We start from the raw sequence: 14,557 nt of genomic DNA, 5'->3' as shown, positions 1-14,557 counted from the left end.
CGCTTTTACCCAAAGTCAATGACTGACCAGCTACCTCAGCTACCTGAGGCACAGTGCAATGTCTGCTTTTTGTTAACGCTTTCCATTAATTTAAAGCGCCCTTTTGTTCTTTCAGATATGTTTTAATGGAGCAGGCCGCAGGTCTGCCTTACACCTTTACCATTTCTGCCGCGTCCGTAGCACTCAAGTTTGCATACGTGTTTTTAGCACCTTTGTTGAATGCAGGTGTTGATTGTCAGTTATGTTAGTCATAAGCTGTAAGTCATTTATCCTTCTTTTCCTTTTAACCTTTCGTTTGTTAGATATGTGGACCTAGATGTTTTTGTTTTGTTTTCACACCACATCTTTTCTGTACTTTAGGTTGACTCCTCACTGCACTGTGAAAACCATTAGGAAAAAGTCCTTGGGGTTAAAACCTGGGGCTCCACAGTGTTACCTGCACTTGGGGCTAGAAATTAATTTAAATGGCGACTGATCTGTCTGAAGCTGACCCCGTGCATCATAAGGCGCTTCCACTCTTAACGGGAGCTCAGCTGATCCACACGGACAAGTTAAGTGAGGTAGGGGCTGGCCCGTTCTCCAAGCTTGCCCTTGGATCAGTCCTTGACTTCCAGTCCGGCTGAAGGTTACTCGGTACTCTTGCTTCCCTGCTTGTAGGAAACTCAGTTGGGAGTCTAGTCATCCCCGTAAGCACTTTCCTTCCCCTCCCCTGCTTTCCCTGAGATGTTGTATTTGTCCAAATCCTCAGATGCTCGCTTAATTTGAAATTGAAAAGAAATTATTTCTTTTCTAACTGTAAAATGTGAAACTATCCTCTCCTACTATGCTTCAAAGAAGCTGGTTTGAGGGTTACTGTCTTCTAAAATCTTGAAAAATCCAAACGTAACCAGAATATTTCTACCTTTGCTGCTTTGATTTACTCTAATCCCGTTTCAAAAACCTTCTGGTTCTTTCCTGTATCTGTACTGATCTCTGTACACTTCTTATAGAAAGTGGAAGACGACACGATGCCGATCCGCCGCTCAGTTAATTCTTCTTCCCGGGAAACTCCTCCCAAAAGCAAACCTGCTGAAGGCGAAGAGGTCAAAGCGGGTACGGTAATAGTTCTGTAGTGGATTGTTCATGTGTAGCCAAACACAAGCTTGTGTTCTTACAGGCCTGAAGAAACCTTTTGCCGTGATTAATATATTACTAATATTACCTTCTTTTCACAGGCTTTTCTTGGATTTTTGGGAAGTTGTATTTTACAGCCAGTCCTTTCAGTATGAACCCATTTGTATCATCCTTCATACCCCGTGGCAGAGCCCTGACACTCCAGACAGGAATAGAACTTAATATAGTCCCTTTGAAGCTTGCACAACCTTTAGAATAAAAGTGGAAATTCTGAAGTTTCAGTAGGGTCAGGAATGTGGCTTGAGATCAAAAGATGGAACTAATGAGTGGAAAAACAAAGTATTTCATTTTTTTTCCTTTCTTTTCCTGAGCAAAAGGATTTTACCACAACGTGTCATAACATCTAGTCCAGTATTAATGCGTCTGGTCTTAGCAACTTCACCTCGGTTTCCCAAAATGTGTCATTTCAGTGTCACTATGAGTTAGTTTCACTGACTTGGTCCTCTTTGGTGTCACAAATAAATAAATTACATACAAAATGAGCTGTTAATACCCTGTGTATTTTAAATGTGTGGTGCCTTCATGGGGACAGCTACACGTGGAAATGCAGCAGGAGTGCCTTAAGCTCCTTCTCAGAGATGGAAAACCCGTGTGCTGCATGGAGCAGTGATGGGAGGCAGCTCTTTGTCCAGAAAAGTGGGTAATGGCAGTTCATAAGCATCTTACCTACCAGGCAGCCCAGTCTGTAAGCTGTTCTCAGCTAAATACAGCAGAGTTAATTTGCTTGGGAAGTTGATTTCTGACTGGATTTGGTCCTGCTGATAGACGAGTGCTTCTGCCAACGCACGTGCAACCTAAAGCTTTGCCAGGTCTGGAAAAACATGATTGAATGGTTAAAATCCTTCAGGCGCCACAGCGTGCGGTGCAAAACCAGCAGTGTTTGAAGACAAGCTGGTTGTAAATGAAGCTGCTTGCATGTATCTATCCAAATTTCTTGCAGAGAGGTATGTTTTTGCACCTTTCTGAGTGCAAAAAAATACATAAACTTCAACTCTGGGGGAAAAAAATCTTACTGATTTTCTCCTCCCTTCCCCACCTTCTCTGCTGATGGATAATTGCAACAGCAACTTCTGGAGTTAAGAGAAGACTGGGGGCATTAGTTCATTATGAAAATGCTGCGTGATGTTATTTGAAGTTGTTCTGGCATTTGACAGCTGGTTGCACCTTGTTGAAGTTCTTTTCAGTAGTTTTGTTCACTTTTTAAGTTAAATTTAAGTCATCTGTTTAAATTAGGAGAAATTGTCTGGTGGAAAGTAATTTTGGGGATGTGTTCTTAAGTTTTTTGGTTTTGTTTGTTGTTTGTTTAACCTCTGTCTTCCTGAAGAATAGAGACTGGGTTTGTGCAGTAACCTGATATATTTCCCCATCTTTTAGATGCGGAAGTCACCTCTGAGGAATCTGCCTCTGTCGGAGAAGAACAAGAGAATGAAACTCTGCCTGCTGCATCCACTGAAGCAGAACAGCCAAAGGAACCCGAGAACGAAGTGAAGGGGGAAACAAAGTCCTCAGAAGAAACCAAAAAGGAGTAAGGCTTGCATAGAGCTGAGTTCAGCGCTTTGAGTAGGATTCTGAAGTGAGGTTCTAGAGGCAGAAAAGATGGTGGGAGAGATTGGGAAAATAGGATGGGACCCTTAAAAAAGTGCACATTTTTCTCAGGAAGAAGCTACCAATCAAGTGTAGCTGCTGCTCTAGAACGTGTGAGACTGAATAGCAAGATAAAGTCTCTTTTTTTCCTAGCAGAAACATCAAAATATTTTTTATGTTATTTTCAATGTCAGGTGTTCTGGGCGTTGTTTTTCTTCTTGTTGGCTTATTTTACGGTGTCTCTTGCCTTATTATCACTTTGTATTTTATCTAAGCGAGAAGGATCAGTCAAAGGAAAAGGAGAAGAAGGTGAAAAAAACCATTCCTGCATGGGCTACGCTTTCTGCTAGCCAGCTAGCCAGAGCACAGAAGCAAACTCAGATGGCTGCCACCTCACGTCCCAAAATGGACGCAATTTTAACTGAGGCCATCAGGGTAAGCGGGAGACAAATGTTTCTTTTGTTCATCTGTCTCGAAGCAGAATCGTTTGTGCGCCTCCAATCCTCAGTTGCAGCTTGCCGACAGTGCGGATGGGAGTGCTGTCTGTTAGCAGGAAACTTACTGTGTAAGAGTGTGTGCCTCTGCCTGGAAGCCCATGGAGCTGAAATATGAGTCCATTATGATGATGAGAGGCCCTGTATTTGTTTTCCTCCCTAATTACGTTATTAGAAACAGCTAGGATGACATAACCTGGTTGGTTGTTGTCATCATTTAATTTGGTGTGCCTTCTAGCCATGTTTAACTTGATTTAGCTTGATTAATCTATTTGATAGATGCTTCTTTCAGCAGTAACTTATTCTAATTCCGAACAGATGGAAATACTGTAAGCTGGCATTCCAAAGTGGTGCTGGTCTGGGTCGTAAGAAGAGACCTGTGCTGTTGTAGTTGCGCTGTTGCTCTCCGCTTGATGCTTGGTTGATGCGTTGCCTTCATAGGAGGCCTCGACTCCCCCAGCCTTAGTTACAAGTTGACCTTTCAAGCTGCTGTATCTTCAAAATACGAACTACAGCTTAGGTTTTCTCCTGGTTTACTAATGTCAACCCTCCATCTTAAAAAAAAAAAAAAAAAGAATTGGTGACTGGTTCCGACTTCATGATTACTCTGTCAGGACAGTGACTTTCCAGCTGGGCAGTGTTGGTGAACCGGAAGGTGACTGCGTTTGCAGGAGCACCTAGTGTTTATGCCATTTCTTGTGCTCCAGAGAATGGGAGTAGTTGATATGCGCTTGCTGTACTGCTTTGGCATTGTCTGCCCTTCAGCCGCTCTCAAGGGGAAAGTAAAGTATTTTGTAAGGTGTATTTTATACTCTTGAGCTGTTGTGGGGAAGAGGCTGGCCCTGACACCCTGTGCTGATGTGCTGGCTTGTAGGCATCAGCTTGATCTCCGTTCTTCCGGACCCGCAGTGAGGTAATTGCAGCACCGATGGTTTCTACCCACTTTGTACTTCTGTTTCAGGCGTGCTTTCAAAAGAGCGGTGCTTCGGTCGTTGCAATACGTAAATACATCATCCATAAATACCCTTCCCTGGAGCTCGAGAGAAGAGGTTACCTTCTAAAGCAAGCGTTGAAAAGGGAGCTGGAGAGAGGAATCATTAGGCAGGTAAGAGTTGCTTTGTGGAGCAGCCCTGGAGCATTTCTGAATTACATTGGAGTTTCCTAAACCCTGTTAACAGGTCTCTGGGGTGGTCACGTTCTCCCTCATGGAGGTTAATCAGCCTCTATCTCCACTTCGTTAGACACCAACAGAATTTCAGCATTGCTCTGTCAGTCAGATACTTTGCACGGTCGTCTTTGGTGCAGTTTGTGACCGTTTCCTGGTCTTGTGTCATACATAGCATTGCAGCAGACTCTTCAAATAACATTGCAGCACGTTTCTTTTACCGCTGCAATTTATGCCTGTGATATCTGTTCAGGACAGCAGAGTATGTTATTGATATCTGGCTGTGGTTTCTGATCGCAGTGACGTTGTCAGTGGGTTCAAATCAGGCCCCTGCCAGAAGAGCCCATCGCCAGGGCGACAGCACGTTCAAAATTTGCGTAACGATGTCGGTTGGTCTCTTGTCAGGTTGGTGTTATTCCGAGTTGCTTTGTAAAAGACTACAACGGACTTTCTTTCAAACTAGGTGAAAGGAAAGGGAGCTTCTGGGAGCTTTGTGGTGGTGTCTAATGCAGGAAAAACTGTTCCAAAAGCCAGAGACAGAAAGGTAAGATGGATCATTTTAAACAGCACTCTGAAGAATCTTGCGCGAATACATGTGAATCTTGTGAAACACGGCCTAATCCCAACCCAAACAATATTCTCCTCCTTGCTGTACTTTTTCCTTCCCAAGTATGCTAATTAAAATGCCCATTCCACTAAAATCAGAATCAGAAAGCTAATATGAGAAGTGAAAACCAAAGAGAATAATCAAAACCTTAGGTTTAAAATGTTTACATTAAACCCTCAGGCTTTGGTTCAGAGGCAGAAAACTGAATAACCATGAGCCCCCTCTTCTGTCTTTACCTGGTAGAGAGAGATGCCTCTCAGGTATTGTAAGAGAGCTTTATGCTGCTGCTGTTTCTGGTTTATCTGTTGCATGGATACATGGAAGAACTTCAGGGCTGTCAGGGGAACATTTTTCCTTCAGCTACCAGGGCAGAGGGAGGAAGAATTCCAGCACCGCTGTTCTCCACTCCCTGCTGCGCTGCGTGTACGAAGCACGTTTCTAACATCGTGGTTAGGAAATGCTTCGCTGGAATTGCCCATCCCCTTGCTGCCTAAATGGGTGAACCAGAGAGTGTTGCAACTTGTGCTTCTCTCTTGGCTACGGGGGACACCAAAAGCCCTAAAACCGAGGGAAACAGTGCCACACTTGGTCCTAGGGCACCGGAGGAAACTAATTGCAGTGTAACTTCTTTTGAAACAGAGCTCACTGGCTCCATGAGAAGTTTGAGTGAGGCACCTGATAACTGCTAACACATCACTTTTCTTCTCTGCAGCGTATCGGTGTCTTTGTTCCTGGTTACTTTCTCTGTAAAACGAATAGCTTGCATTTTGTTTTCGGTGAATTCAGCTAGCCTGTGTGAGTGGCACCCTCTCCCATTTGACTTTGCAAAGCTGCTGTTCAGGATCAAAATCATTAAACTTCAACACGTTTCCCCACTGTCTTTTCTGTATAAAAAACAGATTAATTTTGTTTTCCCCTGATCGTTCCCTCATGGTAATAAAGGGATTCAGAAAAATTCAGGTGGGTGCCTTGGCTTCAATCAAGATTGCACTGTCATCTGAAGAAAAATAAATAAATACACTCCTGTTTAGCTGTTCTTTCTTTGGAATATTTGACCTGTGTAAACAGATCTTACCCTTGATGGGTTTTATGTTTCATGTCTGTGAGTATCGTTTTCACCTGTCTCATCAAAGGGTAGCAGAGGAAAATACAGATAGAGGAAGGAAACCATTAAAAATACAGACGTTTTTAAGTACTCAGCAATTTCCTAAGACTTCCCTGAAAATTCCAGCCAAAACTGCTCATTTTTCCTTAAGCTGCTAAACTTTTAAAATTGGTAATTTAAAGAGCTGCCTTACAGAACTTGATTTTCCAGATCTGTAGCCAGTGTCAGGGACACTTCTCCCCACCTGTGTATTACTGGTTCAGAAAAGCCCACGTTTTAGGCCCCGCTGATGTGTAAAAGTGTGTGTATTTCAGAAAAGCACTTCCACTTCGACTGCAGAGCAGCAAGTCAAGCTGGAAGATATCCTGCCGCTGGCCTTCACCCGCCTTTGTGAGCCCAAGGAAGCGTCTTACAGCCTGATCAAGAAATACGTGTCTCAGTATTACCCCAAACTCAAAGTAGATATAAGGTAGGTGCGGGAGGAGCTTTTTGCAAGCAGGACTGGGGAGAAGCAGCAAGGTGTAGACTTCCTCTGGCCTCCCCTCGCTTCAGGGCAGTTCAGTAGCGCTCTGCCTTGTAGAGCCTGGGAGAAAGCTTGAGGACAAGCTGCGCTTTTTTTTTTTCTCTTTTCCCTGCATCCCTCCACGCCCAAACTTTGATCCTGATGCCAACGGCAGTGTTGCTTTACGCACTTCTGTCCTTGACCAAACCCAGATCCCTTTAGCCATGGGGATGTGAAGGGGGATCTTGTCCTGCCTGGTTCTGGATCCTCTAGCTGGCACAAATAATCTTTAAGTTTTCCGGTATGGAGTGGGTCAAGGCTTGGGGAGGAAGCAAACCCAGGAGAACCCTGTGCGTCACCTTTTCCCGGGGCTTGTACTCAGCCCCTTGTTTGTCTGCGAGCTGACTGACTCATTGCCCACTGAGTCCAACTGTGCTTTTCAAAATGAATAAATCCTTCCAAGCGAAGCCGGCGTGTTTCTGGATGCGCGGTGACACCGAGAAAGCGTTGCCGTTCAGTTTCCGCTAGCGTACGTTGTTCTGCTTGTATAATCAGCGCTTGCTGACAGATCTCCATTTAAAATGTCTGTATGTAGGCAGACACCACTCATAAGCGCTGCTCTGCTCACACTCTGCATAAAGCATTGTTTCTCTGTTTGTTTTTTAAGCTGTCATTGCGCGTCAGTAAAGCTTTATCCTCCTGTATTTCAGACCCCAGCTGTTGAAGAACGCCCTGCAGAGAGCTGTAGAGAAGGGCCAGTTAGAGCAGATCACGGGGAAGGGAGCATCTGGGACGTTCCAGGTCAGAGCCAGAGTTCATCTTGTTTTTGACTGTACTGGCCTTGGGTATAAATTGGCACGCCGTCTGCCCCCATCCCCGCCTCCCAGTTTTATTGGCCACACCTTTCTTCAGCAGCTTGTCACATTCAGGAGTTGTCAAACCATGAAGCACTAGGACTCTTATCCTCCTCTTGTCTGCATTTCTGGAGCCAGAACCCCCCTGCTTTCCCTGCTTCTTAGCGGGCTCCACGTGCTGCTTCGGCTCTGACTCACTAGCACAGTAGGGGAGCCGGCGGGGTAAGCTTTCCTTTCCCTCACTAATTGTAAGCGCAGTAGGTACCCCAGATGTCTGCAATGTCGTCTTCCTTTCGTGTCTGCGCCACAGAAGTTTCTCGGGTACATTTAGTCTGTGGGATGGAGGAAGATCTCATCTGTTTCCTTCCCCGAGTGAGAAGCCCCTTAGATTGTCAAACCCTCGCAGCATGTTTGGGGACTGGGACAACGTGTTACTGATAAAAAGCCCTCCAGGCCAGTTGACTGACTAGACCTGTCCTCCCAGTTAAAGCTGGGGAAACAGCGTTCCCTGTGCAGTGTTTTAATATTAAACGTATCTGTGCTAATGCAGGAGCGCCGACCCACCTGGTGCAGAGGAGCTTGTCCTGACCTGGTTTGGGAGAATGTTGTCTTGATGCTTTTCTCTTCCTCCTTGGAAAACAGCTGAAGAAATCAGGGGAGAAGCCCCTGCTGGGTGGGACTCTGATGGAAGACGCCATCCTGTCTGCTATCGCGGCCATGAACGAACCGAAGACCTGCTCCACCACAGCGCTGAAGAAATATATCCTGGAAAACCACCCAGGGACCAACTCCAACTTCCAGGGTAAAGTACCGATCCGCATAATGCTTTGCTTCCACATGTTGAGAGAGCGTCCTGCAGCTGCAGATGTGTCTGTGCAGCTAAACTGTTCCGTTGAACTTGCTGGGGAACTGACAGCTGCTCAGCTCGTTGTGCTGTGGAGATGCTCAGTGGTTTTAATTCCCATTAGTTCCTTTCAAGCCTGACAAAGGCCAGTTTCTGAGATGTAATGCATGTTTCTCTTGTCTATAGCGTGTTCCCAGGAAGGAGGAGCAGCATTCAAGTAATTTGTTGTTCTTAAATCACCAAGCTGATTTCCTCTGTCTCTGTGTTTTGAAAGGCTACAGCTCGGCATAAATGCAGATCTTAGTTGCTCTTTATTTAGAGAAGTTGCGTAGTCTAACTTTAAAAAATATTGACAAGCACCCCTCTTGCTGTTTTATTTGAGGTACTTCTTTGGCTCTGTTTTTTAAAAGGTCGAGCAAGTGAGAAGAGAAACTCATCCTGTTATATTTGGAAAGAGACTTGATGTGTCTTTGTTCCCAGGAATGATGCTAATGTCTGTTTCGACTTCTGCATTAGCAGAAGCAATACTAACAGACGCATTAAAGCGAATTTTCTGTTGGCTTATTCGCATTACTTGGCCTGAGCCCTGATGCAGTTGTTTAACCAAGGTCATTTGAAGCAGGACCAGCTCGGGCAGCCTCTACTAGAGGCGGACTGGAGAGTCGATCGCTTTGTTCCTGTGGTGTCGTGGCAGTGGTCGCTGATCCCGCCCTCTCCACCTGGAGCTGAAGCGCGGCTCACCGACACGCTGAGCAGCGCAGGCTAAATGAATTGCCTGAGACCCTTCTGCTGATTACAGACTGATGTCAAGCATGACTTTGTGATTTTGGGCCAGGGAAGAGAGTTTCCAGGTGTTCCCTTGGACAATTTTATTTTCGGGACCGTTGGAGATTGCCCTTGTCCTTCGAGGCCTGTGTTTAGCCAGCCTTCAGTGCTTGTCAGTCCTGCAAGTTGGATAAGGATATTTCAGCTTGCAATCTGTTGTTTTTCTCCTTCCATTACATAAAAGGAATTTTGATGATCTCTGCTCTGTTTTAAGAGCAACCGGAGGAAGATCTGGTGAGATGTGAAAGCAGGCGGGTACACGCTGCAGAGCTGATGCTCCACACTCCCCGTTTTATCCCCCACGCTCGTAACTGGGCTTGACTGGAGTCAAATCTTTCACTATTGTTCTTTGGTTCCCAGTGTCGAATCCTTCACGTGCTGCTGTTGATCTTTGGTACCCAGAGGGAAAATAGCCTTACGTTTTATCTGTTGCCCCCGTTTATAAAAGTGTGGAATTTTTTAAAGAGTTCTTGACCAAAGGTGATCTTGTACCACTTGTGATTTTCAGGAATACGGTCAACTCAACTGTGCGAGCTCTTCCAGTTCCATTCAAAATGCAGCATCTTGGCAGGGGTAGCCTCTAAGCCAGTGAGGGTGTGACGCTGTCCCAAATGATTCTCTTGCTGTGAAATGTCAGTTCTTGATAAAAGCCCATTTCAGGAGTGTTGAGTAACTAGTTACAGTGGATCCCTTTGCGTTAATCCTACAGAACAGGTTCAGGTGACGATTCAGCCGGCGTGTTTCTTTTCCCTTTGCATTCTTCAAGTGAACCTCTCTGAAATACGCTTGAGGGCAGGCGTTCCTTTTTTCCCTTGGTTTGGAGGGAGCTAAGTATGTAAATGGTCCCTCTAATTTCAGCTGAAAATGGTTTTGAACTGACTAAACAGCTTCAGTCCTTTGCCAGAGACAAAGCTCCCCTATACTTGCGCAGTTCTGGTTACAATTCTTACACAGTACACAATGGAACAGAAGACTGGAATAAAAAGTGCATTTGTCATGTTTCTGGACTACATATTTTCCCAGAAAAAAAAACCAAAAATACCCAACACAAACCACATACAAAATTCAGGACACAAGGAGGGGAAAACTAGACTTGTTTTAATAAATGCTTTGGAGAAGAGGCTGAAGAAAGCTGAGACTTAGGTTAAATTTGGACAGGAGTAGTTCCATGGCACTGTCGAATGCTTTTACGAAGGAGGATCCCTTGATGGTGACATCAAAACCCATGCGCTCTTCCTGTTCTTGACTTCTTCCTTTGGAGAATTTAAAGGCACGCTTGCTGCGTGTTCAGGAGCAAACATTTGAGTCTTGTATCTTGCTGGAAAATTAACTCTGAGAGGATTGCCCTTTAAACTAAAGACACTAAAACTTCTAAACGCAGTGGTCCAGCTCGTTCCCACGCACAGCGGCTGCTCCTTGTGGAGTGCAGAAAGAAGCCTGCGATGCTGTCTTCACGAGTCTTGGGCCTCGAGTGCCTTTTCATTCTTCTGCAGGTGTCCTGGGCAAAAGAGATTTCATCCTGACTGTCCGTCTTTGATTTTGGAGGGCACTGAGGAGAGCAGTGAGGTTAGACGAGTGGATAAAGATAGCAACACAACCTTTCTCTCTCCTTTTTTTTTTTTCTCTCCCCACAGTGCACTTACTGAAGAGAACCCTGCAGAAATGTGAGAAGAATGGCTGGATGGAGCAGATTTCTGGAAAGGGCTTCAGTGGAACCTTTCAGCTTTGCTTCCCTTATTATCCCAGGTAAAGAGCTTGGCTGTAAACCAGTGTTCAGGAGGAGCATGGCGTAGCTCAGCCAGAGCACGGTGCTGGAGTTCGTAGGTCAACCTCCTGTTTACAGGGAAGTCTGTGGAGGGTTTAATACTTGAAGAACCTCATAATGTCGCCCATACTCTAGATAATGACATTACGTGGGTGTCTGGCCATGAGTCATTAGCAGGGGAAGCTTTTCAGGGCAAGAAAAATATCGGGCTCAATATTCTCAGGTATTCTGTGATGATGGGTTTTGGATTTTTTTGCAGGATGAGGCTTATTTAAATGTTCCATCCTAAAACGAATTTGCATGAGCAGGTAGTGCGATGATGGTGGCGATACAGGGATGCTTCTAAGGAGCAGGACCCAGCTGTTTGCCTTTCTTAAAGCTGATGTGGAGGAGAGGTGAGAGGAGGGAAGATGACCTAGGTTAGCTGCTGTGAGACTAAACCAGCCTTTCTTCTGCCGTGAGCATGTATCGTGCTGGGCCATGTGGATCCCAGGGATGGTGACTTAATGTCCCATGAAGAGCCAAATGGCAGCGTGGTCATTAAAGTCTCTGCTCCCCACCTTCTTTTATTGCCTACGTACCGAATCCTTCGTGACTTCAGCCTGCGTTCGGCATCCCTGAAGTCTGATCTTGTCCCTTTGTTGTTGTCCACCTTCTCAGTTGGCGTGGATGGAGCGACGAGGAAGAGAGCCAGAGGAAAGGCAGCTTAGGGCTGAGGCCTTCCTAGTGACTTCTGCTGCCGCAGAGACCAAACCGTGCTGGTTTCAGCAGCAAACACAGAAATCCTGGGGGTATTTCTGGGTTGGGCTCAGAGCTGTAACCCTGCAGGAGGGTGGGCAGTGGTGCCTGGCGAGAGCCAGGGTTACCCTGGAGTCGTGTCCTTAGAAGTCGGTCGCGCTCTGACAAGAACCCTCTTGTAGCCCAGATGTGCTCTACCCAGAGAAGCAGCAGGATGAGGACTCTGAGGAATCGGATGAGGATGAAGAGGAGGAGTCTGAGGAAGAAGAAGAATCTGAAGAGGAAGAGTCTGAGGAGGAAGAGCCACCACCAAAGAAGAGGTATGGCAGCCTGTGAGATAAATGAACTCCTTTGGATGAAATGAAAGGGACTGTCACAGCTACAGAGTGCATGGTTTGTCTCTCGATGTGGTTATTTATCCACAGGGCTGTTGCTCAGAGGTGTTGGAAGAAGTTGTTTCTAATTATGCCTTGCTCTGGAGATACTCATCTCCCCCATTCCATGGTTTGGAGCTCACCTCTTTTTTTTTTCCACAGATGAGAAGAGAGCCTGTATTTGTTCTTTGTGTTGCTTTTATTCTCCAGAAGTCACCTTCTGTGCTTTACAAAAACGTGATGTTTCACATGGGACTTCCTTGTATTTAGTGTTTCCTTAGGAAAACTTTTCCCTGCAGTGTTATTTGCTCTGCTGTAGCCAGATATAAAACCTGCCTTCCACAGAATGTGGATTTAAGATAAATGTTCATTATGCAGTAAGATTCCATTTAGAGAGGGAGCACTTAGGTCTCTTAATTGTCCTGATGATTGACTTGGACACATTGTCATTATTTGTATGTTCATATGCCGAGCAAAGGAGCTCGAAACTGCGCTGGCAGAGCGCTGTGGCGATCAAAAAGCCTGGCAAGATCCACCAGAGGAGTTCTTGCTCTTTGGGATTTAGCTAATGAAATGTGCTGCTGCTTAGAGGAACATCCGCGGTAAAGAACGGGGATGCCAAGAGCTGCTTCGTTCGTGCAAATCAGCAGCAGGAGCTCTGCTCTGGGTCTCGTTTGTGCCTCAGCTGAGAATCTTGTGGTGTCTCTTTCTGACAGGATGCAGAAGAGACCGCCCCCGAAGTCACAGAGCAGAGCCCCTCCGATGAAACGAAGAGAGTCCAAACCCAAGCCAAGGAAAACCCCCGCAGCTCGCCAGGGGAAAGCAAAGCCCCCTCCCAAGGTTAAAACCCCTGCTAAGAAAGCCAAACCAGCAGCCACAGCCATCAAGAAACCCTCTGGTGGCAGCTCTTCCAAGAAACCAGCAGCCAGCGGGAGGAAGGAAGTGAAACCCTCCGCCAAGGGCAAATCCACCATGAGGAAATCTCTCCGGGCAAAAAAGTAAAATCTTTCCACTGTCAGGGAATCCCATGGTCAAATCCACAATCTTGTTTTATAAGTCAACGTGCATTTGTATTTTAGTTCTGATGCTTAAACACTTCTTTATTTTTTTTATTTTTTTTTCCTTGAATGATGGGGAAAAAGCTGAAAACTAAATCAAACCAACCTGAGCATTTGTTAAATCTCGATGCTGTGCCTCGTGCCTGCCCCTCCCCTGGAACCAAGTCATCTTTAGTTTCTGCAATAATTTTAGGACTTTTCTACGACATATATAACCTGTATGTTTTACGGTGTTCCTCTTGGGTTTGGGGGGGGCAGGTGGGAGGGTCAGCTGTTAAAAAATAAATTCTTCAGAGATCTTTATATCTTTAGACGGCAGGAACAGGATGGTTTGGGGGAATATGATTCTTAACGAGAAGGCGCGACGGCAGAAGAGTCCTCCCTAGATCCCCCCCACCCCTGCATGACGAGGTCCTTAACGCTTCTGCGAAGGAGCGGTGTAAATATGGCGTTTGCACTGAGTCCTGGAGGTGCTTCTTCCTGCTCGGGCCGAGGAGACAGCGCGCGCGATCGGCTCCTTCAGGCCAGCGAGGTTTGTTGGGACGGTGAGTCAGCTCTTCGATAACCGCAGGCTCGCAGCGTCACCCGCTGGCCCGATGCCCAAGGGGCTCCAAGGGGTTGGGTCTCGGTTCGGCGGGTGATTTGAATTTAGTGTTTCCACGCCACATCCGTTACCTTCAGAAAAACCCAAATATATCGAAGTCTTCTTGAATCCAACTTTCAAATGTTTTTAAGAGATGAAGAGCCTGAGTTTTGTCACCTCTCGTTTACCCTTTTTTTAAAGAAAAGTTGGAGAGCTATACAATTGCTAATGTAGAGATGTTGATAAGTGAAAAAAAACATTCAGTTTGCTAAAATAAAATGAAACTAGATTCCAGGCCCGTTTTGTGTGTCCTTTCTCTTCCCCGCCACAGCTTTCTCCTCCTGGAAATGTAGAGAGGAGGGAATTACAGTCGCTGTGAATTGCTGCAGAGGCCAGTCTTTGTTAAAAGTGCATTGCCAGCCTGAAAACTGGGGCTGTTTTACCCTGAGCCCCCACCGAGCTCTGTAGTTGGACCAACTCACGGCCTTTTTCCTCCCTGATTTCTCTGGAGACAAAGGTGAGCGAGGAGAAAGCTCCGTGTGAACCTCTTGCTGCCCCTTTTCTCCCTCTGCCCCCCGACAGTGGGGATTAAAAGGACGAGCTGAAATATTTCCCCCTCTTGCCCTGCCCGCCGGAGCAGCGCCCGCGTTCGAAGGACGCTCCCCCACGTCGCCAGCTCTGCCTTGGCCGGGGCAGCGCCAGCGATTCGAGTGTGACCTGACAGTCCTTTCCCTTTACGTGCTTTTGGGAAGAGCTGTGCGTGTACTGTGCCGCGAGGAGTGGAAGTACATCTGGGAATAAAACGCAGAAAGGGAGAAACTGACCTTTTCTCAAATTGATTCTTTCCAATTCCTGTCCCAGGGTGCTACCTCTGCTTAAACCTTTC

At 46.1% G+C, this 14,557-nt stretch overlaps 1 protein-coding gene across 1 annotated transcript; it reads left to right on the top strand.

The window, feature by feature from the left end:
- Positions 1 to 359: 359 nt before the first annotated feature.
- Positions 360 to 13,965, top strand: HP1BP3 (heterochromatin protein 1, binding protein 3). The gene is made up of 12 exons (XM_009875640.1): positions 360 to 560; positions 990 to 1,092; positions 2,548 to 2,698; positions 3,033 to 3,192; positions 4,213 to 4,356; positions 4,880 to 4,960; positions 6,443 to 6,597; positions 7,341 to 7,431; positions 8,127 to 8,286; positions 10,788 to 10,899; positions 11,839 to 11,976; positions 12,747 to 13,965. Exons 1-12 carry the CDS (start codon positions 465 to 467, stop codon positions 13,030 to 13,032), a joined length of 1,677 nt encoding a protein of 558 aa, XP_009873942.1. The 5' UTR covers positions 360 to 464; the 3' UTR covers positions 13,033 to 13,965.
- Positions 13,966 to 14,557: the final 592 nt, after the last annotated feature.

The sequence above is a fragment of the Apaloderma vittatum genome, unplaced genomic scaffold, assembly GCF_000703405.1.
Source record: "Apaloderma vittatum isolate BGI_N311 unplaced genomic scaffold, ASM70340v1 scaffold24228, whole genome shotgun sequence".
Taxonomy (NCBI): Eukaryota; Metazoa; Chordata; class Aves; order Trogoniformes; family Trogonidae; genus Apaloderma; species Apaloderma vittatum.
The sequence above is the reverse complement of the archived record's forward strand: the minus strand, read 5'-3'. Positions and strand labels throughout refer to the sequence as shown.

What these genes read in the sequence shown, in the direction of transcription:
- HP1BP3 (XM_009875640.1), top strand. Translation starts at nt 465, where the DNA reads ATGGCGACTGATCTGTCTGAAGCTGACCCCGTGCATCATAAGGCGCTT. An exon ending in GACCAACTCCAACTTCCAGG is followed by an intron (nt 8,287 to 10,787) that starts GTAAAGTACCGA and finishes CTCTCCCCACAG; the next exon opens with TGCACTTACTGAAGAGAACC. An exon ending in TGCTTCCCTTATTATCCCAG is followed by an intron (nt 10,900 to 11,838) that starts GTAAAGAGCTTG and finishes ACCCTCTTGTAG; the next exon opens with CCCAGATGTGCTCTACCCAG.